The sequence below is a fragment of the Perognathus longimembris genome, chromosome 13 (genome assembly GCF_023159225.1).
Source record: "Perognathus longimembris pacificus isolate PPM17 chromosome 13, ASM2315922v1, whole genome shotgun sequence".
Taxonomy (NCBI): Eukaryota; Metazoa; Chordata; class Mammalia; order Rodentia; family Heteromyidae; genus Perognathus; species Perognathus longimembris.
The window spans coordinates 17,629,821-17,656,754 of NC_063173.1; the positions used below are offsets into that span (position 1 = coordinate 17,629,821).

The window sequence follows — 26,934 nt, forward strand, 5'->3', positions numbered from 1 at the left end:
CTCCAGCTGTGGAAGAGGGCAGCAAACTTGGGTCACGGTGGCCCCATGTGGCTGTGAGAGCCTCCAGCTTAGGGAGGCTTAGGGAGGGGAAAGGCCCTGCCTCACCTGGAGCCCAGAGTGCGCTCCTGGAAGCCCTGGATTGGGAACTGCCATTTCTGTAGGCTACAAAAGTGAGGAAAACTTCACTGGCTGAGCCAGGTAAGTATTGTCTAGAACTCCAGTCACAGATCGTGCACTGTTCCCTGCGGCAGGAAAGTCTGCTGCCCAACAAGACTTCCATGTCTCAAGCTCAAAATGTTCACAGATTGCACTTACCACAAAGGGACAAACTGTGACCCAGAAGAGGGAAGAAACAAGCATTCTCAAGAGCGCACTAGAACCGTGCGGTGGAGCCATGCATGAGAACCTTGGCCCTAGACAAGCAGCTGTCCAGAAGCTCTGCGGCTCTGAGCAAGGGCAAGGCGGGACAAGGCCCGGTGAGTCACACCTCGCTCATCTGAGCCCCAGCATGCTCGAGGCCCGCAGCCTCCGTGCTGCGCCCCGGAGCAAACTTCCTCTGCGGTACACGGGGGCCACTTCTCATTAAGAAGCAAATTGAATTCAAATTTATTAGTGAATGTGAGGCATATAAAGCCTTCATGAAAGTTAAAAGAATCCAGTTACAAAAGAAGCGCTGTGTACAATCTCAAATAGCTGAAAGTACAATGGGCTCCATATTTTACAAAGTACAAAAAATTATTTCATATACAAAGAAAAATACAAATAATGTGCAAAACCCATTTTTTCTCAGGTGGCAATTTATAAAATGAGTATGATAGAAAAGTCCTTCATTTTTATTCCCCAGTTTTATATATTAACACAGTTCTATTTTCTAATATGTAGATAATTTTAAGTTTGAAAAATCTGATTTTAATCTACAAAGTAGTTTCTACTTTTTAAAAAGGGAACCTTTCATTACTGAAGTCTTATGAATGGATCTGTTCAGTTAATTTTATATTAAATTAGAAGTAGGCTATCTGGAAACAAGGATACAGGAATATGTACACATTTTTGAAATATTAGTTTGGTATTTAACATATTAACATTTGAAAACAAACGCCACTGGCCAGGCGCAGGCTGAGCGAACACATGGTCATCTGCCGTCAGAAGGAGAGTCTAAGAACAGTTCTGACTTGGAATGCGCGCAAGTTTTGGGTACTTTCCCTGTCACGGTGCCACCTTGTCACAGGTACTGTGTGGTTGTAAGTAATGGCTTCCGTCTTTTCCAATTTCTTCACTTGATAGGAGTGCAGTGCGAGTGCTTTGTGAGGGTGCTCAGCTCTTCGCAGGATACTTTGTCTAAGGAGCTGTTGGGGCGCAGGCGTGCAGGCCCTGGGTCTGTGGGAGCAGAACGCGCAGGCGCGCAGCCCTGTGGCTGAGGAGTACCTCCGGTCTGGAGGACTCCTATTAGAATCCTGCATCGGCCTGCTCCCTGTTGAGCCGTGCCCGGGGCAAGGCTTTTTCCCATCAGGACAACCTTGTAGGCGGCTGCTTTGCCAGCCGCGGAGCAGCGAGGTGCTCTTGCTGTGAACCTCGGTGGCAGGGCAGGGTGTGTGGAAGCACCTTTTGGCAGCACCAGAAAACTGAGCACTTGAAAGGCTAGGCAAAAGGGCAGGAACTCCGGATGGGAAATCTATGTAGGGCCTAAGATGGCCTTTGGAGGGTGTTGGTTTTTTTGCTTGTTAAAAGCTCTCCAGGGAACTTTCTGACATTAGGAAACTTAAAAAAAATAAAAAAAGACCTTCATATGAGGAGAAGTGGTGGCCATTTAAGACAGGAGTTCAGAACATTCTGATTCCTAACCGCTAAGGCCCTGTTAGAATTATCAGTGCAACAAACAGGGAGGATCTGGAGCTCTTCACCAGATCTGTGTGACGCATCCATTCAGATTAAGTGAATGTGTAGCATGTGCGGTAAGAGGGGCTGGGTGAGATGGGGTAGGAAGAAGAACCCAGAACGTCAAGCCCTAGGAGGACTTGCCATCCACCCAAGCTTTTCTTTCCATAGGGCAGCATGAGTTGTTCCACTTCTGCTTGGGATGACAAGGGCATCAGGCATCAGATATACAGCTCTGGATCCGGTCTATCCACTGCTGGGCGCTTGGCCCATCCTGGGCACAGAAGTTATACACACGTTTGCTGGTCTTGAGCTGTGAAGCCAATGACAGAGAAGCATATGATGGGCAGGGCTGTTTCATGTCTTTGGGGAAGATGCAAATCAATTCCCGAGACCTTCCTTTCCATGCTGCCCCACAACCACTGTCTTCTCCTCCCCCTTCTCTATGGTATGGCCACTGCCATTGGCGCTTTACTCTTCTCATTCCCAAAGCCTCAGGGAATGTGAATAGATGGGAGAGAAAGGGGGCAGAGAGAGGGGGACACAAGGAAAGTTATCTTTCTGGGCCCACTTCTGACCGGTGTGTGGGGAAGAATCAGGAAAGGCTGGGGCCTCATTCTTATGTTGAAATTAGGCTCTGTATTCCCTTTCTTCAGTCCTAATGGAAGCCCAGAGCCAGAGAAATGGCCTCATGCTTGAGCAGGGTCCAGGGATGAGAGCTCTGCCCTTTCTAGAGCCAGGCTTGGCTCTCAAGGACTAGGTAAGTCTCCACTTCAGCGCTGACGCAGACATTAGGGCAGAATTACGTATGGCCAAGAACAGGCTTTTTGTTTGGGGTCAGGAGGAAAACCACTGGATATAGAGGAAGCAGCAGCTGTTGTTGAAGGCGGGCGGTGACGGGCAGCATTTTACAAGGTTTTCCTCCACGTGTGGAGCTAGCAGCAGGGGCAGCTCCACCAACTGCTCTGAGGGCCCATAATTCTTACAGACAGATGGAAAATAGCCAGCAAAGGGTCAACTTACATCAAAGAAAGCCTTGTCACTTGTGTGCTTTGGGGCCCCCAGGCTGGGGCCGGCGGGAATGACCATCTCTACTTCGGCCAGGTCAATGTGGCCTTTACAGCTTGTGTCCTCACCTGAGTCATAGTAGCGTAGCTAGGACCGAAAGGACGCAGGTGAGATACGAGACACAGAAAGGGAAAAGAGCATTGCTTTCCAAATGGTGTTTGATCATTTTCCTCTGTATCTTGCTTACATATGTTAAACTAAACCTGGGAGAATTCAGAAAAAAATGAGGAACAGCAGTCACTTCTAGGAAGGGGAGCTAGGTGGGAAATGAACTGATGGGAAAATTGTTTAGCATATTTTAAAACAAGTTGCCAAATAGCATGAAGATATAAAATGACTGAAGGATACAGTAAATAGCACACTAGCTCACACAATGGCTCATGGCTGTTATACTAGCTACATAGGCGGTGGAAATGGGGATAGAGTTTTGAGACCAGCCCAGCAAAAAAATTCCCAAGAACCCATCTCAACTAGGAGCTGGATACAGTGGCATGTACCTGTCATCCCAGTTATAGTGGAAAGTATGCCATAGGAGGATATTGGTTCAGACACAGGCCAAAAATGGTTAGAGGGACAGCTCAAACAGTAGCAGAGCACCTGCTTAGCAACTGCAAAGCCCTGAGTTCAAACTACTGTACTAAAAAAAAAAAAAGGAGTTAACCAGATGCTGGTGGCTCATGCCTGTAATCCAAGCTATTCAGGAGGCTAAGATCTGAGGACTGTGGTTCAATGCCAGCCTGGGCATGAACCTCTTATCTCTAATTAATCACCAGGAAACCAAAAGTGGCACTGGGTCTCAAACTGGTAGAGTGCTAGCAGAACAGCCCAGGGACCAAACCCAAGTCCTGAATTCAAGCCGCACAACCAACAACAAAAAAAGAGATAACATTGGACAGATGAGAATTTTAGATCTTCATGAAATGTTTGAGTTTGTTGTAATAACCACATATTCCTTTTAGAATAAGAAAAAGTGACAAGGTATATTAAAGGTTATGTCTGGTGTCTCCATCTCTGTGGTCTTGGTCTCAGACTTTTCTCTCTTCCCTCAGGCATGGTATGAGTAGGACTAAATGGAAAAACTATTTACCTTCTATGTTAAAGAAATCTTAAGACTGGTAAGAAAGCAACTATAATTTGATGTAATTTTCAATTACAGAAAAATCATAACATTTCTACATTATAATGAAACTTTTCTACAGAGCATAGTCTCTATGATTTTAGAGACACTGCTATTTTAAAATACAGTTCTGAAAAGGGGGTCCATTTGTATATTTAAAAATATGTAGGCACCAAGCTACAAGCTTAACTACTCAGGAGGTTGAGATCTGAGGTTCCCGGTTTGAAGCCAGTCTGGACAGGAAAGTTCCTAAGGCTTTTATCTCTAGTTGACCACCAAAAAAAGCCAGAAGTGGAGCTGTGGTTCAAGTAGTAGAATACTAGCCTTGAGCAAAAATGCTCAGGGACAGCACCCAGGCCCTGAGTTCAAGCCCCAGGACTGGTGCACCACACAAATGCTTTATATCCCACAAAGACCTTTATGAAACCACTGAAGAAGAGGCAAAGGTGGTCCCCAGACGCAGGCTCCATCTGTGAGGGTCCCGTGAAGGCATGGTAGGATTAACAGTCTAGGTCTTGTACAGCAGACTCCACGGCACAGATAAACCCTTCGAGTCAGCTTGCCTCAGGCTGCCTGGCCTGTGGTGAGACCACAGGGGTCCTGCAGTGCTCATTAATAAAGGCAGAGAGGGACAGGAGGTTTGGGTGGAGTCCCTCTTTAAGATCACTGGAGCAAGTATTATGATTGTCAGCTGCTAGAGCAACAGCTACAAACTTAACAATGCTTAAAGATTTCCTAACATGGTCATTGCAAAGTCCAGTCTAGTACCTGCTTATTGTGAATTCCAGGACTAAGTAGGCATATGCCCTTCTGCCTGTTTTGGGCCCTGATCCTGCCATTTTTTTTTTTAAAACGAGGTTGATCTCAGGGCCTTGTGCTTCTTAGGTAGGAGCTCTAATAAAGAGCCAGGCCTCCAGCCCCCCCCCCTTTTTTGTTAACTGCAGGGCTTGAACTCAGGACCTGGGTGTTGTCCCTTAGCTTCTTTGTGCTTGAGGCTAGTGTGTTACAGTGCTACATCCGGTTTTTAAGTGGTTAATTGGAGATAAAGAGTCTCATGGGGATTTTTCTGTAAGCCAGGATTAAAGGCATGAGCTGCTGGTATCTTTTTTTTTTTGCACTGATTATTTTTGAGATAAGGTTTTTCTGTCTGGGCCATAATCTGCCTATTTTCTGTTCCAGCCGGGAAGACAGGTACATGCCACCATGCCCAGCTTCTTCCTTTGAGATGAAGTCTCATGGCCTAGAACTGTCATCCTCTTTATCTCAGCCTCCCACGTAGCTAGGATGACAACAGGCATGTACTACCAGGCCCAGGCATTGACTGACAAAGGGTCTTGAAATGGTATCTTCCTGGTATCAACCTCCTAAGGTTTTCCCATCTTTCAGGGGCAGTGGTGTCTTTTTATAGTAACTAGTATGGCAACGGGCACAGAGGTAGGGTGCAATAAATGCTGAATCTATTCAGTCATGAGTGGATGTTTCTGCTGTAAGGCTGAAAGGCACCTGTACTCTGGGGTATATACACAGGCTTGACATGCACGAGCTATGTACACAATAGGCCAAAGACTTCAGTGCTTCCTGACACAGTTGTTGAGAGTAGGAGATGCCTGAGCATTAAAGCGAGTCCTAGCGGTCTGCACAAGCTGGGCACCACTGTCTTGCCTGCACTGCATGCCACCAGGTAGGGACCACTTTGGACTGCTACCTGGCTTGGGGACCACTTGGGCCCTAGAGGAGCCCCCTGCGGTGTACAGAAGACCCTCACAAAACAATCTGTATCTGGGAAATTATCTGTTGAGAGCCACTCAAGACCAAGAGGCTAAGGTCACCCTAGAGAAAAGTCATTTCTTGAGGCTTTAACAGAATTACCTGATGTTTTGTTACATCTAAAACGAACCAACGGGGTTTCCAGCCTTTCAGTAGAGCCCCTCTCTTGTACAGTGTTCCCTCAAAGGACCTGGAAGAAATGATAACAGACCAGTTTGATTTTTCATTTAAAAATGCTGTGAAGGGATATGTTTTTCTTCGTCAATTCTCCATTTCTCCTAGATGATCTAAAAATGGCCAGAGCTCTCCCAGAGTTTTGCTTCTAGACCTCTCAGGAAAACCAGGCTTGCTAGGTTAGGAATGACTGAGGCAGAGCTGGGAGCAGACCGAAGCCCAAAGACACTGTGTGTCTGGCATGCTTTTGAGTGTCCTATGTGAACAAATTCCTTTTGGCTTCAGCTAGCATGACTGGTATTTCCTTTTACCACTGAAAAAGTGCTGACTAATACATATACCCTCAAAAGCTCTGTCAGAAGTAATAACAATTAGGAATCAACCACAACTAACAGTTTGGCTTTGTTTTTACTTGCAATATTGATATTTTTCCTCTTCAAAGAACCATATAAAGCTTTTAGAAAAACCCAAAGAATGACAGCAAATCCAGTCCCCGTTTATAAAAGGCTGTGCTGCACGGCCTAGCTCTCTGAGGGGCCGTGCGCTTTCTGAGCACTGAGCCAGGCTCGGCGCCTCACCTGTTTTCGTCGTTCTTGGAGGTGTACTGGCTGTACAGCGTGGCGGCCCTGCGCTCCACCCCGTTGGAGGGGGAGATGTTGCTGTTCTCATCCCCAGCATTGTTCTCTGGGAGGTGCAGCACAGGCCTCTTCTGATAGGAAGGTACGTTGACTGACATAATTCCTGGGGACCCCAGTGGGTATCTTTGGGGCTGAAAAGGAGAACAGGAGGTAGGAGAGCTACACAGAGACTTGAAGAGACTGAAATTTCACCTGCCTGAATTTACCTCCAGGAAAAAAAATTAGACTAATGAGCAAAGATGTATGTGTATAGATGTTCTGGGTTTGTTTACATAAAACCTATAAGCAAGGTAAATATACGTGATTGTTATTTCTGTATGGAATTCCAGGCAGCTATTAAAATATGTTGATTTCTGCATAGTGAAGGACATATATTCTAACATTAAGTATAAAGAAGGAAGATTTATACAGTAAATTTCTTTAATGTGAAGGTTTAGAAGTTTGATAGCATACTGTCTTATTTCTATGTTATAAATGGATTTGGTTTTCATCTATTTTATAACTGTATTACCATATTAAAAATAAGTATATTTAATTGTCATAATCAGAAAAACAAGTATTTCTTTTTTTTGAGAAAAGGCATAAAAGCATCCCCTAACTGGCCTGTGCAGTAACAGCTTCTGAGTTGCCTTTTGAAGGCAGGAGACAGAACCTAAAGAGATTGCCCTTCAGGGTTTTCTTATTTGTCTTGACCTATCTATCCTTCCTGAAATGCTCCCCTGAACCTTGTCCATCTCACTTTCCCTTTTGCGGTGCCTGAAGTAAATCTGCTGTGGGATGGAGCGGTGAGATTCTTTGCCTTGTTCCCGGGCATGAGACGGGTGCAACCCCCACCCAACACTGCAGACTGGATAGGATATGTGATCTGGTACCCAGAACAGTAACTTGTACAAATTATTTGCTTGATAAATGTTTCTTAAATCAGAAACAGAATATGGAGAAGCAGAAAATGAAGAATTTGGTTTAAAATATTTCTATGACAAATGTTTCTTAAATCAGAAACAGCAAAGGGAGTGTGAGCAACAGAGGGTAGCGTATTTTGTCATTTTGAAGTATTTTCATTTTCTCCCTCTGCTTCTTACTCTGGAGTGAACATGGCCTTGGCATTCCCCTCCTCCCTCATGTCATAAAAGAAAAGCTGAAACCACGGAGGCACCAAGACAGAAGAGAACCCAGTAATTTCCCCTGGATTCTGTGCCCTGAAACCCAAGTATTATGTCACTGTGGTAAAGTGAGACATGCAGGAAGTATTCAGGCATTCGGCTTTCTTCCATGGATGCCTAGGACATGACCTCTCCCTTTCTACCCTTCTCTCGGATCATAAACTCCGTGGATCCTGTGACCTGTAGCAGGGGCCTCCACATGATCTAGCACCCTCAATAGCTCAAAGGTGTGTCTGCCAACTCACATGGTCTATTCTTGGCTCTTCCTTAAGGTCCGCTGTTACCTTTTCCCACAACTGGTGCCACTTCTCTGGGGTTTGATTCAATTTATGCTCCAATTTTTCAATTTCCTGCAGAGAAATGAAAAGAACTTTGCATAAGATCAATGCTTCACAGGTTGGGACTGTGCTCCAGAGCTATTTCTTGTACTGGACTCAGACAAGCAGCAAGGCCAAAGGGGAACTGAAGAGAGTGGGAGATAGGGGGCTTTTGAGGTCTCCCAAGCCAAGAATATTGGTGGGAGCATGAGGCATAAAAGATGGTATGTTAGCACCTGTCATCAGTTTTTTTTTTTTGGTACAGACTGGCTTAAATAGTAAAAACTATAATGTGTCCCAAACAGTCACCTTTACCTTTGGGCAGCCCATGGGAAATCTGATGGCCAAACCAAAATGCCAACATTGGGCTCATATGCCACCTCTGTGGTTAAGAGCTGAGAATTTTCCTTGGCATAGGAGCCTCTCAACTCTGGTGCCTCAAACTATACGTAGAAAGAATGAACCAAGAGATGCTCAAGTGGATTTCCCTTTGGACAGACACCTAGCTCAGTGCCCTAATACAACATACTCCTGGCTAGAAAATCAGAGAGGACTCTTCAAGAAATGTCTGCCCCACATTAGATCTCAAAAACATTCCTTAGGGTGACTACTGCCAGAATGGCTTTGCTCCAGAATATTCCTTGCAGAAGGTGGTTGGCAATCATCCCATCAGGCCATCAAACCACCCACACTCCTTACCAGAGGAAGTAAAGCACCCACGAAAGCTATAGTCCAGATCTGACTCAGCTGAAGAGACAGCTGAAACAGTTGGCAAGCTACTGGATGGAGCCCCATTTGCATTTACTCAACTACTTCCTTGTAATACTAGGAAATCTTTCATTAAGGTTCCTTTCCCACAGTTCTATCTGGTACCCTACTGATGCTGGATGGCACATGTGGTTTCTTCAGCCCAGAGTGAGAGCAGCAGTCAGAAGCTTGCAAGCTAGCCTTGGGCAAGCCTGGTTTCTGAGTGCTCCTGGGGTCCATGGTGCCTGTAGGTTACATATCAACATGTGTTGACTTACGCTGAAAAGGCTGGTGAGAGCATCAGGCTGAGTACAGCACACATCATCATAGCATGGCCACACTGTTCTCCTTCGGCTCTGGGGCCCAGCTCCTCCAGCCAGATCAGACTCTTCAGAGGGGAAGTGTTTGGGGGCCAGCATCATCCAGTCATAGGAAGGCCCCCCAGACAGGGTCTCCTCTATGTAGTAATCCCACTTCTTGAGGCTGGAGACATTTACATTAGGCTTCAGGGCCTGTTTAAAGAAAATTCTGAAATGTAGTTTCTGCTTGAGCTCCAAATACCCTAACAGGCCACCCACTGACATTCTTAGGACACAAGTGTATGAATGGGGGTTCAAATACTGCCCATATAAATATTTAAAAGTTATTCATCAAGACACTGTATGCTTTGACATTTGGAAGGCCAGGTTCAAAAAAAGCATTGGTGTATTCTACATGAAGTAGTGGCATCGGGGGTGGGGGGAGCTAGTTCCAGCCCCCAGTCTTTGGCCTAACACTCCTCCCACCTTGGCTCTGCATGTTATGACCCAGCCTATGAAGCAAAACTCTGTCTGCTGCCTGCTAAACAGCTTTTTTTTTTTTTGCGGGGGGAGGGGGCACCTTTGGGCTTAGGGGTACAAGCACTAGTTTGGGAGGCAGATTTGGATAAGTAGCTTGTGAGTGAGTGGCCTGAATTTGGGCAAGGAATTTTCAGGAACCTAGAGTATGACTGAGTATTTGAGTACATGGCATTGGTCTCTTGAGGAGAATGCAGCTGGAGGAAGGTCCTGAACGCATTGGGCCGAGAGTAGGGACCTCCTCCATCTCCTCCATCAGGGCAGTACTGCTTATCAAACCTGCCTGGTCCATCTCAGAGTCTCTATTATGCAGCTGCACGTGACAGCGCATTTTGTCCTGCGGTAGCCATCCTCACTAGGCTGGCTCCTCATGCCCCTGCTTCCCACTGTGGTCCTCCCAAGTCTTCAGAAAAAAGTCTAAAAGCCTTTTAGGTTTTTTTCAGCTTAGGCTATTAGCTTCCTACCCTCCCTCCTCAGGAAAAGCCACCTAATTCTTCTTGACTTTATCCTTTCTAGGTTTTAAGGGTCATCTCTTAATTTTTTTTGAAAGAATTTAGTGAATAGTCTTCATTTCTATCACAACACAAACCTATAGCAGCTCCAACTTTTACATAGCTTTAGGTATCAGACATAGCTTAAATATTTATAAAATGTAAACAGCTTATGTGTACTAAAACCAAGGAAAATATTAACATGAAATATTTTGAAAATGAGACACATGTGATTTCTTACTCTACCTCTAGTTCCACTGGTGAATATAAATAATTAAAGAAAATGGGACTCCGCTTGTGCATTCTGTCAATGCACTCCCAAATACAAACTCCTTTCTTGGCATGCTTGTCTCCTTTGTCATCAAATAAAGTTCCTACAAATAAAAAAATACAACAGGACGAAATTAACATTTTACCTAAAAGTATGGTGCATGTAATAGATGAAAATGAAATGTGGCTGTTTTGAGAGCAATATGAAATATATGTGCAGAAACCTTAGAAGGCAACTCTAGTCTAAAGGCAGAAACAAAGTTTATGTGAAAACAAAGCCGAGTGGAAGGAAGCGCCTGGTTACGTTTTCTAGGCAGAGAGGGGCACATCACTCTGTGTCATGCACGCGTACCTCTAACCACAGAGGTCTGTGCCACGAGATAGTCTACACTTTTTTTTGTGTGTGTGTGTTCTGGGGGCTTGAGCCCAGGGCCTGCGCACTGACCCATAGCTCTACTTTTGGCTTTTTGGTGGTTAATTGAAGAGTCTCATGGCCTTGTCTGCCTGGGCTGGCTTTGAACCACGGTCCTTAGCTCTCAGTCTTTTTAGCAGTTAGTATTAAAGGCACGAGCTGCCTGCACCTGGCAACTCTACACATTTTTTCAAGAGACAATAGGACTTCAAAGTTAACTTGATAAAACTCAGTTAAAAATGTAATTTTGTGTTGCTTTTTTAAGCTGTTGCCTGTTATGATGTTATTTAAAGCCTTTTTTTTTTTTTTTTGGCCAGTCATGGGCCCTGGACTCAGGGCCTGAGCACTGTCCCTGGCCTCTTCCCGCTCAAGGCTAGCACTCTGCCACTTGAGCCACAGCGCCGCTTCTGGCCGTTTTCTGTATATGTGGTGCTGGGGAATCGAACCTAGGGCCTCGTGTATCCGAGGCAGGCACTCTTGCCACTAGGCTATATCCCCAGCCCCTATTTAAAGCCTTTTCATGTTTAGCAGTGTATGTATATACACGCACACATCACAAATGATATCCATGGAAACGAGACAGGGTGTGTTCTATATCCTTGGGTGCTTAAAACAAAAGCAGTAGTGTGGGCGCATAAGGGTTTTCTGACATGACATTTTTTGTTTTTCTGACACAGCAGTCACTGATTGCTCACATGAGACTACTTTTTTTTTTTTTAATGAGGAGAAAGATGTATCAGGACAGGGTAGGAAGATTTTCTGTAAAAGGCCTGGAAGGCTTTATCTCTTAACAGTACGGTCTTTCTTCAAATGAGATAACTCAGCTGAAAGTTACCAAGAATTTTGTCAGTTTATCAGAAAGCTCAAAGCTATACAAATTCTGTTCCATGTGGGGTCCTTTAACTAATGAATGTTTTCTTCTCTACCCCTCTCCACTTCATATTTTTTGCTGGTACCAGGGTTTTAACACAGAGTTTGGTGCTCACCCAGCTTACTGGCTAGTGCTGCTCTACCACTTGAGCCACACTCTAACCTGGACTTTTGTTGATTATTTTGGAGATGAAGTCTGATTGACTTTTCTGCTCAGGCTAGCTTTGAACCTTGATCTTCTAAATCTTGGCTTCCTGAGTAGCTAGGATTCCAAGTGTGAGCAATGGGGCTGTGACTTTTTTCTGCAGAGTCCACTGCAATGGTTCTAAACCTTAAGTCACATTAAAAAGCAAAAGCTTAAAAACAAAAAATCTTCAATTCTCAGATCTCACCTGAAACCAATTATCTCAGAATCTCTTGGGATGGGCCTCAGCTATTAGGCATTTTAAGACTTTCCCAAATGACTTGAGTGTTCAAGACTGAGACTGTACTAGGGGTCAGAGTGAACTTTGAAAGGCCACTCACTTTCCATTTGAGAAGGAGCATGGATTATAGTAGTCTTGTGTGGCAGTAAAGCCCCCATGTGGAGTAGGCTCTGGGCACCTTTGTAGACAGAAAGAGAATGAGCTGAAATCATAAGAGTTAGGTTCAAGAACTGGCCTTCCCTTCCTCAGGGAGCCTCTTTCTCCATCCTGGTGACACCTGGTAAATGGAACCAAGAACAAAGGGCTTTTCTTACAATGTCCAACTGGCTGTTTTAAAATATGTGTATATAAACAGGGAATATCTTAAAAACAGTTCACATAATCATTTGACTAGTGTCAAATTCCATCAGTTTATAACCCTACAATCCACTATTACAATTACTATTATTATGTACATTATATAATCACTATTATAATCTTACAAACTCTACTATATTAGTCTTTGAATGCATGGGAGAGTTTATGGCATTTAGGACTTTCTGATGAAACCTTAATTATGACTGATGCATTCCATCAGCGGTGACTGAGGGTCCTACTCTGTTGGTCTTGGCAGGTAAAAGGGTAGTTACTACAGCTATTCCTAAGTGGTATTTCACAGTGTAGGCTTCATATTTATTGTGTCTCCTGACATAACAGGGACAGACCCATGCTGGCAATTCAGACTGGGATGGGATACAAAATTAGGCTTCTTTGATGTTAATTAGGTAAACTGCTCTTAGGTAGCCCATTTGTTCAGAAAGTGGGGAAGCTGGAGGGCTCTTCAGCAATGAAACTCTGGGACCCTAAATGCATGTTATGTATTTTATGAGAAAAACAAGTCTAGGATATAGGATAGGAATTTTCAAGCCAACATGATCTTTCAACATATACCGACTATATTTCTTTACATAATTTTATGTAGTCCTACCATTTTATCTCATTTATATGTAAAAAGCAGACAAATAGCCTTTAACAGTTTTTCTTATGAGAAAACTGGGGCTCAGGGACATGAAATAGTTATCCAGCATCACCAATTCTTTCTTAGTTCAGCATGTTCTCTCCACCATACCAGCACTGTTAGCTTTGATGGCACAGTGGAATTACCTGGGTGTCTTAGCAAGCTATGGCTGTCCTGGGACCCACCACCAGATTCTGGCCTGGTTGGCTGGAGGTATTACCTGGATGTTAGGAGTTTTAGAAGTTCCCAGGTGATTTTAACGTTGAGTCAAGTCTGAGAATCATAGCACTAGGGCTTGCTGTTTCTCTGATGAAGAGAGCCATCTGCTATAGTAGCAACTGTGGCTTTGGCTGTATGTTCATGCTGCTAAGGTATTATGCTGACCAGCTTAATTTAGCAAAACAGACAGGACTATTTAAGAAACCAAACACTGGATGCTAGTGGCTTGAACTTGTAATCTTGGCTACTCAAGAGGCTGAGATCTGAACATTGTGGTTTGAAACCAGCCTGGGCAGGAAAGTCCCTGAGATTCTTAGGGACTAGCAATGGAGCTGTGGCTGTAAGTGGTAGCTTTTTCACTCAAGGCTAGTAGTCTAAGCACCCTAGGCTCTTGAGTTGAAACCCCAGGACTGGTATGAAGAAAAGGAAGAAAACAAAAACAAAAACCAGAAACTGTTCTAGGGAGACATCTATATTTCATTCACATAAATAATTTGCATATTTTGTACCTTTCAGTGTTAAAATGAAGTGACATGGTGACCTCTTGTCACATAGATCAGTGGGCTTACGGCCAGACAGAGGCAGCTATAACCAGTTCTACTTAATATTTTTTCAGCATGTAGTACTTCTGTTTCTGAGGGTGCTGTGAGGAGTGACAATTCCATGAGTCTGCAGTTAGAAATGTATAAACAAGATGGCAGACAGCTGGATTAGTGGCCCTTAGCAAAAGTGTGAATGAAATGTAATAGGCAACTTCAAAAGCATGCCCTATAAAGTAGTATTTTTTTTTATTAAATTTCAGATTTTAAAATGAGATGGCAACTATTTTCTTGTACATTTTATTTTATGACATAGTATATATCAGACATGGCTCATTGTGTTTTAGTTTGCTCATCTTTTTAACAAAAGTAATCATGGATATTTCCTCCACCTCCATAGTGACAAAAGGATAAAATTCCCTGAGGAAATGTTTTCACAGGGTCTTTCACAATCTTTACAATATTGTTATTAAAATGTGTAATAATACAACTAAAATTTATCAAGGCTTAATATGTGCTAGTGATTGTGCCAAGAAATTTATAACTATTTCTTCATGTGGTCATCAAGGCCCTAATGAATGGGCTATTATAACCTCATTTTAAAGATGAGGAGGGTAGGGATCTGGAAAGTAATACATTTCACCAAAGTACATAGATGGTAGCCGGAAGTGCTGGAATTTAACCATGGCTGGTTTGTTTTAGACTCCAGGGCATTAGCTGCTATTCAGATTGCCTCCAAGGACCATGTATCCTTTTTACCAGAGTATATGGGGAATAGAAAAACTGTGAGTCAAACTTCTTTTTAACCCTTATACCAGGGCTTGAACTCAGAACTCTTGCTCAGTTGGCACTCTACCTCTTGAGCCACATCTGAAGCCCAGCTTTTTGTTAGCTTATTGGAGATAGGGTCTTGCATACTTTCCTGCCTGGGCTGGTTTCAAATCTTGATCTTCTGGGTCTCAGCCCAAGAAGTTAGGGTTCTAGACATGAGCCATCCACCCTTGGCTGAGTCAAACATTTTTCATAACATGGTGATATAACTCTGAGGCATCAAAATAGTAAACACTTGGGGCTGGGGATATGGCCTAATGGCAAGAGTGCCTGCCTCGTATACATGAGGTCCTGGGTTCGATTCCCCAGCACCACATATAGAGAAAATGGCCAGAAGTGGCGCTGTGGCTCAAGTGGCAGAGTGCTAGCCTTGAGCAAAAGGAAGCCAGGGACAGTGCTCAGGCCCTGAGTCCAAGCCCCAGGACTGGCAAAAAAAAAAAAAAAAAAAAAAAAAAAGTAAACACTTAACTTTACAAAGTTCCTATAAGAATAAATACTTGTCATCCCTAAGATCTAAAAGGACAATCTCAGATTTGGGTCACTATTCACATTCATTCTACACTTGTAGCTCAGTTTAAAACCCTACTTCTGAGCTTGTCTTAACTTAGGGGGTTGTTACATCATTTTCATTAAAAACATGCAAAACTAGCAAAGATGGAATGAGAACATATAAATGTGTTTACATACCATGCTCTAACCTTTCATAGTCTGAATCCAGGAGAAATGTTTTAAACCGATTAGATACATAGTGGAAAGCCAAAAACTTTAAGTAATAGAGATTGAATTCAAACTCAGTTGGATACTGGTTGTGAACCTGAAACATAGAAGGCAAAGAACAAGGAAAGATCAGAACAAAAGTAAATGCCAGGTCAGTGAGTGTTGACCTAAAATATGCAGGAGATCATTTGACAAATACCTGTATCTCTATAGGCCATAGAGATTGGGAAAAAACATTTTCTAAGTACATACTAGGTTTCATATTAGGGCTTTTAAAATATCATCTTGTTTAATTTTGACAGTACTACAAGACAGGCATTATTACTCTCAGTTTACATTTGGAAACAGAAACAGCAAGATTTTTACTCAATGTCATTAACAATAACCAGCGAGTTCAAATTTGAACACTGGTTTGTTAGGCTGTAACATCTGTGCTCCATTTACTATAGTATACTATGCAAAGCACTGGATAGATATAACATCAAGTTAATAGTTTCTTTCTAGGCACCTGTGATATAACAGTGTGGAAGAACTACAAAAGGCAGTCGTAGAATTCTGGCAAAAGAAAAATCAGGAGGATGAAGTGGTCTTAAGTAAACAACAAGTGGCATTTTCTGGACAAAAGAAATGTGTGCATGTCCAGAAATCCATAAGGAACCAACAGAGAATAAATTATAAAGAAGAATTACTAAGAAAATAAGGCTGTAGAAAAGCAAGAATGAATGAGGCTAGGGCTTAGATATAGAAAACAGCCTTGGAAACAAGGAAGATTGCAGAAGTAAAGAGATAGAATTGTCAAGTGCCAAGGAGGGGCCAGGAACACACCCTTTTAACCATCTTTTTTCCATCAGTTAAATAGCAAGGTCACTAGATACAAGGATAAGAGAGGATGACATGGAGAAAAGTAGGGCAAAGCTTGGAAGTTGTATCACTGTTTACCACATAGGTAGATTCTATGGAACAATCTTTTATTGGCAAGGGTAGGCTAATGACCCTATGACTCCCTAGTCCACTGGGTAACCTCACCTCTGCTTTGCTCAAACAATTTCTTAGGACCAATTAAGAAAATTTTGCTTGGCTGAGAAAAGTTCCATAGTTGCTTAGCTGTTTCAAATAAAATATTACAGACAGACTGTCTAATAGCTTTCCTTTCCATGTAAAATTTGGTCATGAAGACACAAACTTGGTCAGCTGAAGTGGACAGGCATGATTATAATATGCTGATTGTCTCTAATTGACCAATAGGAATTTTAAGTCATGATCTTGATATCAAACTTTATCATCTATATGGTTAGAAACCTAGTTTTATGTGATGTATTATTTCTCTCTCCTCTCCATTTTCTGCAATGTTTTCATAGCTTTTTCATTGAATTAAACCTTATAAGTAGTGCAAAATAAAAATGAATTTAGGAAGATGCATTAAAAGAATTTGAACAATATGTAGTGGGCCTGCACACACAGACCTTGCTTATTGTAGGATTTTAGAATTTGTATCAAATAGAATTTTCTCATCAGTTTTTACTTTATTTTTATGAAGGGATTGGATCCTATGCTGTGATTACGGTATATAAGCATATCCAATTACCTATTGGTGGATTCCCAGATTTTAGGCTACTACACATAAAGCTGCTATTTCTGTACAAGTCTCTATGGACCTATGCTTTTGTTTCTCTAGAAAAACCTAGAACTAAACAACTGGTGTCTGTAATTTCTGAAAAAAAAAAAAAGTGTTGGGGCTGGGAATATGGCCTACTGGTAGAGTGCTTGCCTAGCCTGCACAAAGCCCTGGGTTCCATTCCTCAGCACCACATATATAGAAAAAGCCAGAAGTGGTGCTGTGGCTCAAATGGTAGAGCGCTAGCCTTGAGCAAAAAGAAGCCAGAGACAGTGCTCAGGCCCTGAGTTCAAGCCCCAGGACTGACAAAAAAAAAATCAAATCTAGCCATTAAGATCAGTGCAAAATGATATTTCATTGTGACTTTGTATTTGTTAAAAACAATGCCATGTACTCTGCCATTTGTATATTTTTTGGTGAAGTTAGTAAAATGCTTTATCTATTAAAAAGAGGTTTGCTGTTGCTTTCTTACTGAGTTTATACACTGTTAAATTTCATTGTATTCAGGTTTTCTAAACAAAATTTTAGCAATCTGATTACCAGGGATATAGTGGGTAGTTTTCTTTTACAGTCTGTGTCATATAATGGTAATGCTGGCTTAATGGACTGAATTGGGAAGTAGTCACTTTGCTTTCACTTTTAGAGGAGAGTTTTTGTTTTTGTTTTCTTCCTGAAGAGTTGGTAGAGTTTATCAGTGAGTCTACTTGGGTCTGAATTTTTCACTGTGGAAAGACATTAGTTTCCTTGATAGACATAGGCTTATTCAAATTATTTGTTCTTGAGAAGTGGGGTAGTTGGTGGCTTCCAAGATTATCCATTTGGTCTACATTGTTGGCTGACAGTTTATGGTGATGTCATTTTCCTTATTTTTGATATTGGTGATTCCCTCCCTCCCTCCCTTCCTTTTTTTTTTTTTTTTGTCTTTAGCCAATCTGCCTACTGGTTTATCAGTTTGATGGATCTTCTCAAAGATAGCTTTTGATTTTCTTTCCTATTGACCATAAGATTTTTTTTATTCCAATGCATTGTATGTGTGCATCAAATAAACATAACCATATCATAATTATGTAGAATTGGGAGTGATGGGCATTTCAACCTGTACATTAATTCTTTATAAGCCTTTCTCTAAGGATGCAAATGAATACTTGCCTCTTGCGGGGATCATCTGGGTTCTGCTATTCAACATAACTATATTATTGAAGATAAACCCACAAATATAAAAGACTCAATTAGGAAGACATTTTAGTTTTTTTTTTTCCCATTATGGAGTGAAACCTGCCAGTTTACTTATTTATGGGAACTGAGTCTAAAATGGAATTTGGAGGGGCTGGGGATATGGCCTAGTGGCAAGAGTGCTTGCCTCGCATACATGAGGCCCTGGGTTCAATTCCCCAGCACCACATATACAGAAAAAACGGCCAGAAGTGGCGCTGTGGCTCAAGTGGCAGAGTGCTAGCCTTGAGCAAAAAAGAAGCCAGGGACAGTGCTCAGGCCCTGAGTCCAAGCCCCAGAACTGGCCAAAAAAAAAAAAAAAAGGAACTTGGAGAAACATGAATCTTTATATGGTCTGTTATCCATGTGCCATTAAGTTCTTTGTAAAATTTAAAAGGCTCATAAAAAAGATATCACTCAAATCTCAGAAAAGATCAACATTTTTGGAGTAAGATATAGTACCAATTATGCACAACGGTACCAATACGTAAAAATCTATGGGTATGGCCAGATACATTAAAGAAAAATAAGTAGCTTATACCAAATGTGGTTATTTCACAAATTAAGACTGAACAAATATCATGCACTTTATCAACCATTTTACCTAAGATTTAAAAATTCCATTATATTAGCTCAAATATTAAAAGACTTAACAAAAACTTGTTTTGTTATAAAAAAGTTTATGTAAAGTCTTGCCAGGTTTCAGTTGAAAGGGAAGCAGCTAGATGCCAGGGAGTCTGAATAGACCATGCTTCCATCAGTTGCAGCTATGAGTTAATAAATTTTAGAGTAATCAGCATCCATGGGGCAGCTTAGCTACTTATCCAAGTCAACATGAAGGTTCCTGTATTCAAAGGGAAAATAACTTTTGCCTTTGGAGTAGAACCTGGCCTGGTGCTGGCATTAGTAATGGCACAGAGAATCACATTAGTAAGCCAATTTACAATGTGAATAATCAAAGGCACACATCAAGCTTTTATTTTTCTCAATGTAGGAAATCATAAAGTTTCTAGAATGCTCTCAAAGATTTACTCGAATGTTCAAACAAAAGGGTATTTCATTCACACTGAACATATATTTATCATTTGGAAACTCTTTTTAAGAAATTTAGATTAAAATTTTATTTTGTATATTGGATATATTTTCTTTTGAAAGATCTGGCTCAACTATTTCAAGAAAAGGAAATATCTTGTAATGATATTATTTGAAGTAAGCCCATTTCTTTTGGAAGCAACAAAAAAAAATCTCTGCCAGATTGCTCTTATGAAATAGTGATCTAGCATTTACAATTCATCTGACACCTGGATATACTGGCATAAACAATGGCTTTTTAGATGATGAGGCAGTTCTAATTTAAGATCATTACTTCAAGTGTTTTCTTTATAATTTTATTAGTACTAATGGACAAGCCTAGGCATATGTCCATGAATTGCCTTTTGGCAGAGTATATTAGAAATGGTTAACAAGCCAGAAACAGATTCTACCCAGGAAAGGCTTTGCTTACTGCTGTGTTAATTTTGAATTAAAAAAAAATATTATTGGGCCCTGAAGTATTTGGCAAAAGTCAAAGTCATGTAAAGCATTACTGTTCAGTTGAAAGGCATTCAAAGAAGGCATTTTTGAATGTCTAAAAGTAGCATGTAGGAAAAGATGGAACCCTGCCTTATAATTAAATCACAAAGAATGAGGAGCAGCATTTAACTATATACTTCTTAGATTCCTTTGTTTTCAATGAACAATGCATCTTCAGCACAAAATAATTTGTTTGACCAAAGCTGATACCAATCACAGCTAGGAATCCTTAAATTACTACACTTTAAGTTACATGCTCTTTGTTACAACTTGTCTGTGTTCAGGTTAGCATGTATGAGGTATTAGCTTCAAAGGTTTACAAAATAGCTTTCAGTTTCAATGGAAATAATTTAAACATTCAGCTAGAACTGAAAAATCATACTAAGAGGGTCTTTAGACTCTGAACAATATTACATTCTATAGTTTGTGAATGAAACATTCTCTTGAAAACAACTAAGTTTAGAAGTTGATTAAAAAAATTTCAAGTGATTTATATAAACGTGAATTTTAACTCTTATCAGGGTGGGGAATATATAAGGCCTACTAAATCACTTGGTATGTGATAGGACATACACGTATGCGTCTCATTGGCTGTCCACAGCTATCTTCCTGTGTGGGCCATAATGATGCTATAAATATGCAAGTGGTTCTGGGGAAGATAAGGAAGGTTCTCCACCCCTAAAAACAGCTATGAGAAATTAAACTTTGATCTCAAGCTGCTTTATGTAACTGTTTTGTTTTTAAATTAGTATCGTAATATATCTTAAAAATAACAAGGATGTAATTAGTCCCTTTTTTGGTTCACATTAAATTGCTTTATTCATTCGACTTAAGGGTTATCAAAGAACACTGGTTACCTCTTAACACTAGATTTCTCCTCATGCTCCTGCACCTGACTCCCAGCAAGAAGTTGAGTCACAAGTGAGACACAGTGATGTTCCCATTTGTGACAATGGATTTTATACAACAACTTCCCATTTTATTATGAATAAATTCTTTTGCTGACTCATCTAGGTATGCAGAATTCTGCAAGGTGAAGACAGGGATTTAACAAATTTAGTAGGATATTTAACTTAGGGCAAATTCATCTACATAAGCTCATTCCCTTGGAATTGAACACCTGATAAAGAACTTCTAAGAAGTAAAAGACCCAAAAAGAAATGGGGAAAATTGGAAGGCACACAGCAACATGCTGAAATTATTAATATAGCAAAAATTCAAAAGATGGAAAGTACAAGGAAGAATACCAGTGAATGACAGAAGAAGAGAAACTTCACTATGAAGCCTGAAGGAATGTAGATCCTTTCCTGTCCAGTGTTGTATGGCTAACCTCTTCAGAGCAACATATATTCTAGAAAGACCAAGCTTGATAAGCTCTGAACTTGGGAATACAGGCACAACTGATTAGTGATGAGCTTCAGCTGAAAACAGCATAAAAAGCTCAACTATACTGAACTGGGACATACTTGGACTCATTTCCTACCATGCTTCCAAAGAACAGGCAGCCAGATTTATAAGTGCTCTCTGGGCACCAGACTGATAAATTTCTTCTCTAAAGAAACTTAAGTAACTGCTGTTTTCTTTTTCTGGAATTCCAAATTTACTGAATTTTCTCAGGTTTACTGAAGTCAAATTTACATAAAATGAGAATTCTCTAAGCATATATTTTAAGTTTTGGTTATTGTGTACAGTTGAGTAACAACCGTCACAGAGCAGTTCTTGACCTTTAGTTTGGTTTGCTCATGTCCTTTGTAGATGATTCCTTCCTGACTACTGGTCCAGACAACCTCTGATCTTTCAGTCAGTATGACTTTTCCTTTCATTTATTTATTTATTTTTGTTGGTCTTGGGGCTTGAACTCTGGGCCTGGGTGCTGTCCTTGAGCTCTTTAGCTCAAGGCTAGCGGCTGCTCTACCACTTGAGCCACAACCCCACTTCCAGATTTCTGGTAGTTCATTGGAGATGAGACTCATGGCTAGCTTTGAACCTAGATCCTTAGATCTCAGCCTCCTCAGTAGCTAGGATTACAGGTGTGAGCCACTGGCACCCAGCTCTTTTTTTTTTTTTTTTTTTTTGGGCCAGTTCTGGGGATTGGACTCAGGGCCTGAGCACTGTCCTTGGCTTCTTTTTGCTCAAGGCTAGCGCTCTACCACTTGAGCCACAGCACCACGTCTGGCTTTTTCTGTTTATATGGTGCTGAGGAATTGAACCTAGGGCTTCATGCATGCTATGAAAGCATTCTACCACGAAGCCACCTTCCCAGCTCGTTATTTTTTCTTAAAATAAAAAAAAAAGGATTTCACATAAATAAACTTGTTTTAGTATACAGTTTTTTTCTGGTTGGCTTTTTTTTCACTGAGCATACTAATTTATCATGTTGTCATGCATATTAATATTCTATTCTGTTTGCTCAGGATTCCAGTGTATGAATATACCAGAATTTGTTCATCTTTTCATCAGGTGATGGGACATTTGGTTTGTTTTTCTGATCCCCACTACTTTGAATATCTGGCAACCAATAATTTATTCTCCTTCTTTATGATCTTGTCATTTTGAGTACCATATAAATGGAATCATACAGTATGTGATACTAAAACAGTTTCTTTTCTCCATCCAATATAATGCTGTTGACATCTACTCAAGTTGTTGCATATATCAACAGGTCATTTTCCTTCCTTCTGTTTTATTGTGAATAGTTTTCCGCTGTCAAATTGTCAAATTCATGTACAGCCTCCTCTCCTGTTTTGGCCATTAAAAGTAAAGCTGCTTTGAACAATATAACATATGCTTAGATATATTTAGACTAGTTACATTTAATGTAATTATTGGTATACTAATGCTTGGACCAGCCATTTTATATTTTCCCTTCTCTTTGTTTTGTCTTTCTGTTAATTTGCCTCCTGTGCGCTACTTCAACTTTCATTCATCTATAATCTCTCTCTCTATAGCATACAAGTGTTTGGGCCAGCCATTTTATTTTTTGAGTATTTCTCTTTATATAGCTTTCTATGTAGGTGCCATGGGTGTTAAAATGTCTGGTAGTCTGATAAAGTATATAATTTTTCAGTTTCAGCCAGGTGTAGAAACTTTAGTTCCCTTTATTATCATCTTAACTTTACAATCACCTTAATTATTTCTGCTTCAAATGCTAAACATAATTTAGAAAACATGGAGGGGGGAGGAAAGTCTGTTATGTTCACTCATTTTTTTTCATTCTTGATGTTCCCAAATTCTTTTTATCATTTAGTTTCTGTTTGAAGAAATTCTATTATTATATCCAAGTTGGGTATGAGGAAGAGTAATTCTTTAGGAAATGTGGAGTCACCAAGGTTTTTGTTGGTTTGTCCTAAAGATTTTTGCAAAGGGGAGTGACAGCATTGTGTTTAAGCTTTCAGAAGGTGTTAGAATCCTAGTTAGGATATTATAGACGGTCTTAAGTGAGAGCATGAACAGTCAGAGCATGAACAAGACTTAAAGCCATGTAAATTTCCAGGGGTAGGTGTGGTGGTGGCAGCTCATGTCTGAAAGTTAACCTATGTAAAAAACTGTATGTTGGTGGATTTAGGTTTGAGGCTACCTCTAGACAAAAACATCTTGAAATCCTTTCCCCAAAAATAAAACATAAAAGGGCTTGGGGTAAACCCCAAGTTCAAGTGGTAGAACACCTCACCTCACTCGCAAGCATGAGACCCTGAGTTTATACCTTAAGCATTTTTTCATCAATTCATTGTTAATATGTCTATTACGTTTTAGAGATCGAAATAACTGTCATATGATCAAGATATGAAAATATGACAAAGTACCTGTTCCTAAGAGTTCTAAATAGGAAGTAGCAGACACATAGATAAATATGCTCCTTAGTGTTACACATGCTACCAAGGAATTGTATACATGTCACATTAGGAACACAAATGAAGGAGGCCAGGAAAACATTCAAAAAAATTACTTAAGATCCATAAGATATATAGAGCTCAGAATAGTTGAGGCACACAGTAAGCAGTCAATACCTGTTAGAAGTTACTATTACTGGTGGTGATATGTGTAGGCAGGAAATAGGACAATAAACAAAGTAAGTGCTTTCATGAAGTACTCACATGCTTCCAACTATCTAGAAGAGTTGCTTACTCCTCCCTGCCCCCCACCCGCCAGCTTTAGCTAAGATTTCTGTTTCAGAGACAATGGTCTCCAAACTTCTCCTTCACCTATTTGTTGAAAGGAGTATAAGTAAGGCTAATATAGTCAAACAAAGTAATATACTATTAGCTGCAAAGCATTTAAAAGTACATATATGCTCAACCAACCTTGCTACTACCAGTGCTTCCAAGGGCTGCTTGGGCAGATGGACTGAAATTAGTCAATAACTCTTTTAAGAAGTGAATACAGCAGTAAAAAACACAGTGCCCTGTTCCTGTATGTGCTTGGTGTGGGAGGGGAGTTAAAAAGTAATTCTAATTTCTTTTAGGGTAAAAATGTTTCGCAACTATGGTAATTATGGAACTCTGTGAATACACCAAAAATGATTGAAGTGTGTACATTTTAAGTAGGTTAGCTGTGTTATTGTTCAATAATTATTTTAAAAGGCAAGCTATTAACAGAATAAAAACAAAATAAACTATAATCACATGCCAACTTCAGAAGATCTAGTTCCATTTTTGAATCCTGAAAATATTTCTATCTTTCCTTCTTGTACTTGAGGCCAAAAGATTTCAAAAAGTCTCACTACTATGTCTGACATACTAGAACCCAACTCTGGAGTTATGGTACAAACAAAACAGCTTGGAAATGTCAATCCTCCTTTTGTTGTTAGGCCAATTTAAGCTTCAGTGTGAAAGCTGAGTGCCCTTTAGTTCTCAAATCCAATCCTGACCAAGCTCCCACCAAGGGGGTCTAACTGTTCTGCCTAGGATCATGAAAAGGAGCCTAGTCTCCCCTACACTCATTGGGTTTGAGTGGATTACATACACAGACGTCTGTCTGGCCTTTTGATCAGACTCAATTAGGTGACTAAGAACTGAGCCAGTCAGCGTTAATCCCATAAACCTGCATACTTGACCCCAGATTATTTTTCTAGGGATTAGGCTCTACTTCTAGTGTACTAAGGCATCTGGTAGGGCCCTCCCAAATGGAGCAGACCATGTGTGAGAAACTATTCTATATCCTAGAGATTTTTTCTGTTCTACCTTGGAAACAATAAGACCAAGTTTGCTCTTCATTGGAAATGGTAATTTAGAATGCTGACTATTGTACTAGCTACTATTATGGCTAGATTAGCAGTCCTACTTTCAAAAACTATCTAGTTTTTCTTCTACATTCCCAAGAGTGTACTACAGTTAAGTTTCCATTATGCCTTATGGTTAAAAAACTTGAGTTAAAAAGCTTGAGTTATGACAGGAAGGTCCAGCATAACACTTCAATGAGCAATAAATGCTACTATTTTTCTTTTTCACATTACTTGCTTTACTTACCTGGTGTACACAGTCTAAGAATTGTAAGAAGACTGGAGCAAAACCACTACCTTGACAATTGAGGGTCAAGGTGCTCCGCTGACTGAATTTATGACCAAAAGACAACCATTCTTTTTCCACCAACATTCGAAAGCCTTCAAGTGTCCTATAAAACGGGTCACTGAGTAACTGCACCAATGATGTCACCTAGGGCCCAAGCAGAGAGATGCTCCTTAATTTTAGTACTGAAAAAATTCTGGTGCTTAAATAAAAGCATTTCCTTTTGATGAAAGCTAATTTATAAGCAAAATTACCTGGATAGCAAATTTATTCACTAAATGCTCCTGTACTACAACTTGAATAAAGTCTATAAACTTTTTTTTGGCAGTCCTGGGGCTTGGACTCAGGGCCTGAGCACTGTCCCTGGCTTCTTTTTGCTCAAGGCTAGCATTCTGCCACTTGAGCCACAGCGCCACTTCTGGCCATTTTCTGTATATGTGGTGCTGGGGAATCGAACCCAGGGCTTCATGTATACTAGGCAAACACCCTTACCACTAGGCCATATTCCCCAGCCCCTATAAACTTTTTAAGTAAACACTAAAACTCAAACTCATTTTGGTTACATGTTTTCCTTCATAAAATTATGACTTTTTTTGTTCGTTGTGAGGCTTGAACTCAGAGCCTGGGCACTGTCCCTGAACCTCAATGTGCTCAAGGCTAGCATTCTACCACTTGAGCCACAGCATTGCTTCTGGTTTTTGAGTGGTTATTTGGGGATAAGAGTCTTCTGGGGGCTTTTTTGCCCGGCTGGCTTCGAACCGAAATCCTCAGATCTCAGCCTCCTGAGTGCTCAAGGCTAGCATTCTACCACTTGAGCCACAGTATTGCTTCTGGTTTTTGAGTGGTTATTTGGTGATAAGAGTCTTCTGGGGGCTTTTTTGCCCGGCTGGCTTCGAACTGAAATCCTCAGATCTCAGCCTCCTGAGTGGCTAGGATTATAGGCATGAGCCACTGGTACCAGGCAACTTTAATCTTTAACTGTCCTTTTTTCTAGGTTAATTGATCAGATTAGGGGATTAGTTCATCTTTACTGTACCTTTTGGTAGGTGTAGGTTACTAGTGTCCTTTATATTTATACTTTTCCTTTTCATTCTGGAGTAAAAATGAAGGGCTTAGAGAAGCCAGGAAAAGGATAGACAAACCTGAGGAAGGGCAGTCCACATCCCACATTGCTTGTCTAAGGCCCCATCTGCAAGCCTGCATAGTACATCTGTGAATATGGAGCCTGGTGGCCAGAGCTTCAGCCATGTAAGCGCCAACTGCTCACAGCCTAGAACCTCCCGATGGATTGATTGCTAGGTGGTAGTTAACAGGGAACTTTCTCTACCCACAAATACACTAGTATATATAATTACACAAAAGATTCACCCCCAGAATTTATAACCTAACTTGAAATCTGAAAATACATGTAACAGTTTACTTGTGTAGTAATGTCCCAGCCTTCTTCCAAACAGACCAAAACTGAGGAACCATTCTCAAGTACTTCTGATACAACCACAGCCAGCTGCATTATCCTGTGAAGCTAGAAGACAAGAGGCAAAATTAGACAGAGCAGCAA

The 26,934-nt window shown here is 40.9% G+C and overlaps 1 protein-coding gene across 2 annotated transcripts in view; it reads right to left on the reverse strand.

Annotated features, from left to right (window-relative positions):
- Positions 1–582: 582 nt before the first annotated feature.
- The window catches only part of Sbf2 (SET binding factor 2), a 263,756-nt gene continuing 237,404 nt past the window's right edge, over positions 583–26,934 (reverse strand). For both annotated transcript variants that reach the window (XM_048359587.1, XM_048359588.1), the window contains 10 exons: positions 26,797–26,898; positions 25,338–25,523; positions 15,444–15,570; positions 10,440–10,567; positions 9,145–9,378; positions 8,048–8,152; positions 6,580–6,770; positions 5,930–6,017; positions 2,899–3,030; positions 583–2,188 (listed from right to left, as the gene is read on the reverse strand). In XM_048359587.1, the coding sequence (XP_048215544.1) occupies positions 2,090–2,188; positions 2,899–3,030; positions 5,930–6,017; positions 6,580–6,770; positions 8,048–8,152; positions 9,145–9,378; positions 10,440–10,567; positions 15,444–15,570; positions 25,338–25,523; positions 26,797–26,898 (1,392 nt within the window). In that variant the 3' untranslated portion in view covers positions 583–2,089. The remainder of the gene's footprint in view (positions 2,189–2,898; positions 3,031–5,929; positions 6,018–6,579; positions 6,771–8,047; positions 8,153–9,144; positions 9,379–10,439; positions 10,568–15,443; positions 15,571–25,337; positions 25,524–26,796; positions 26,899–26,934) is intronic.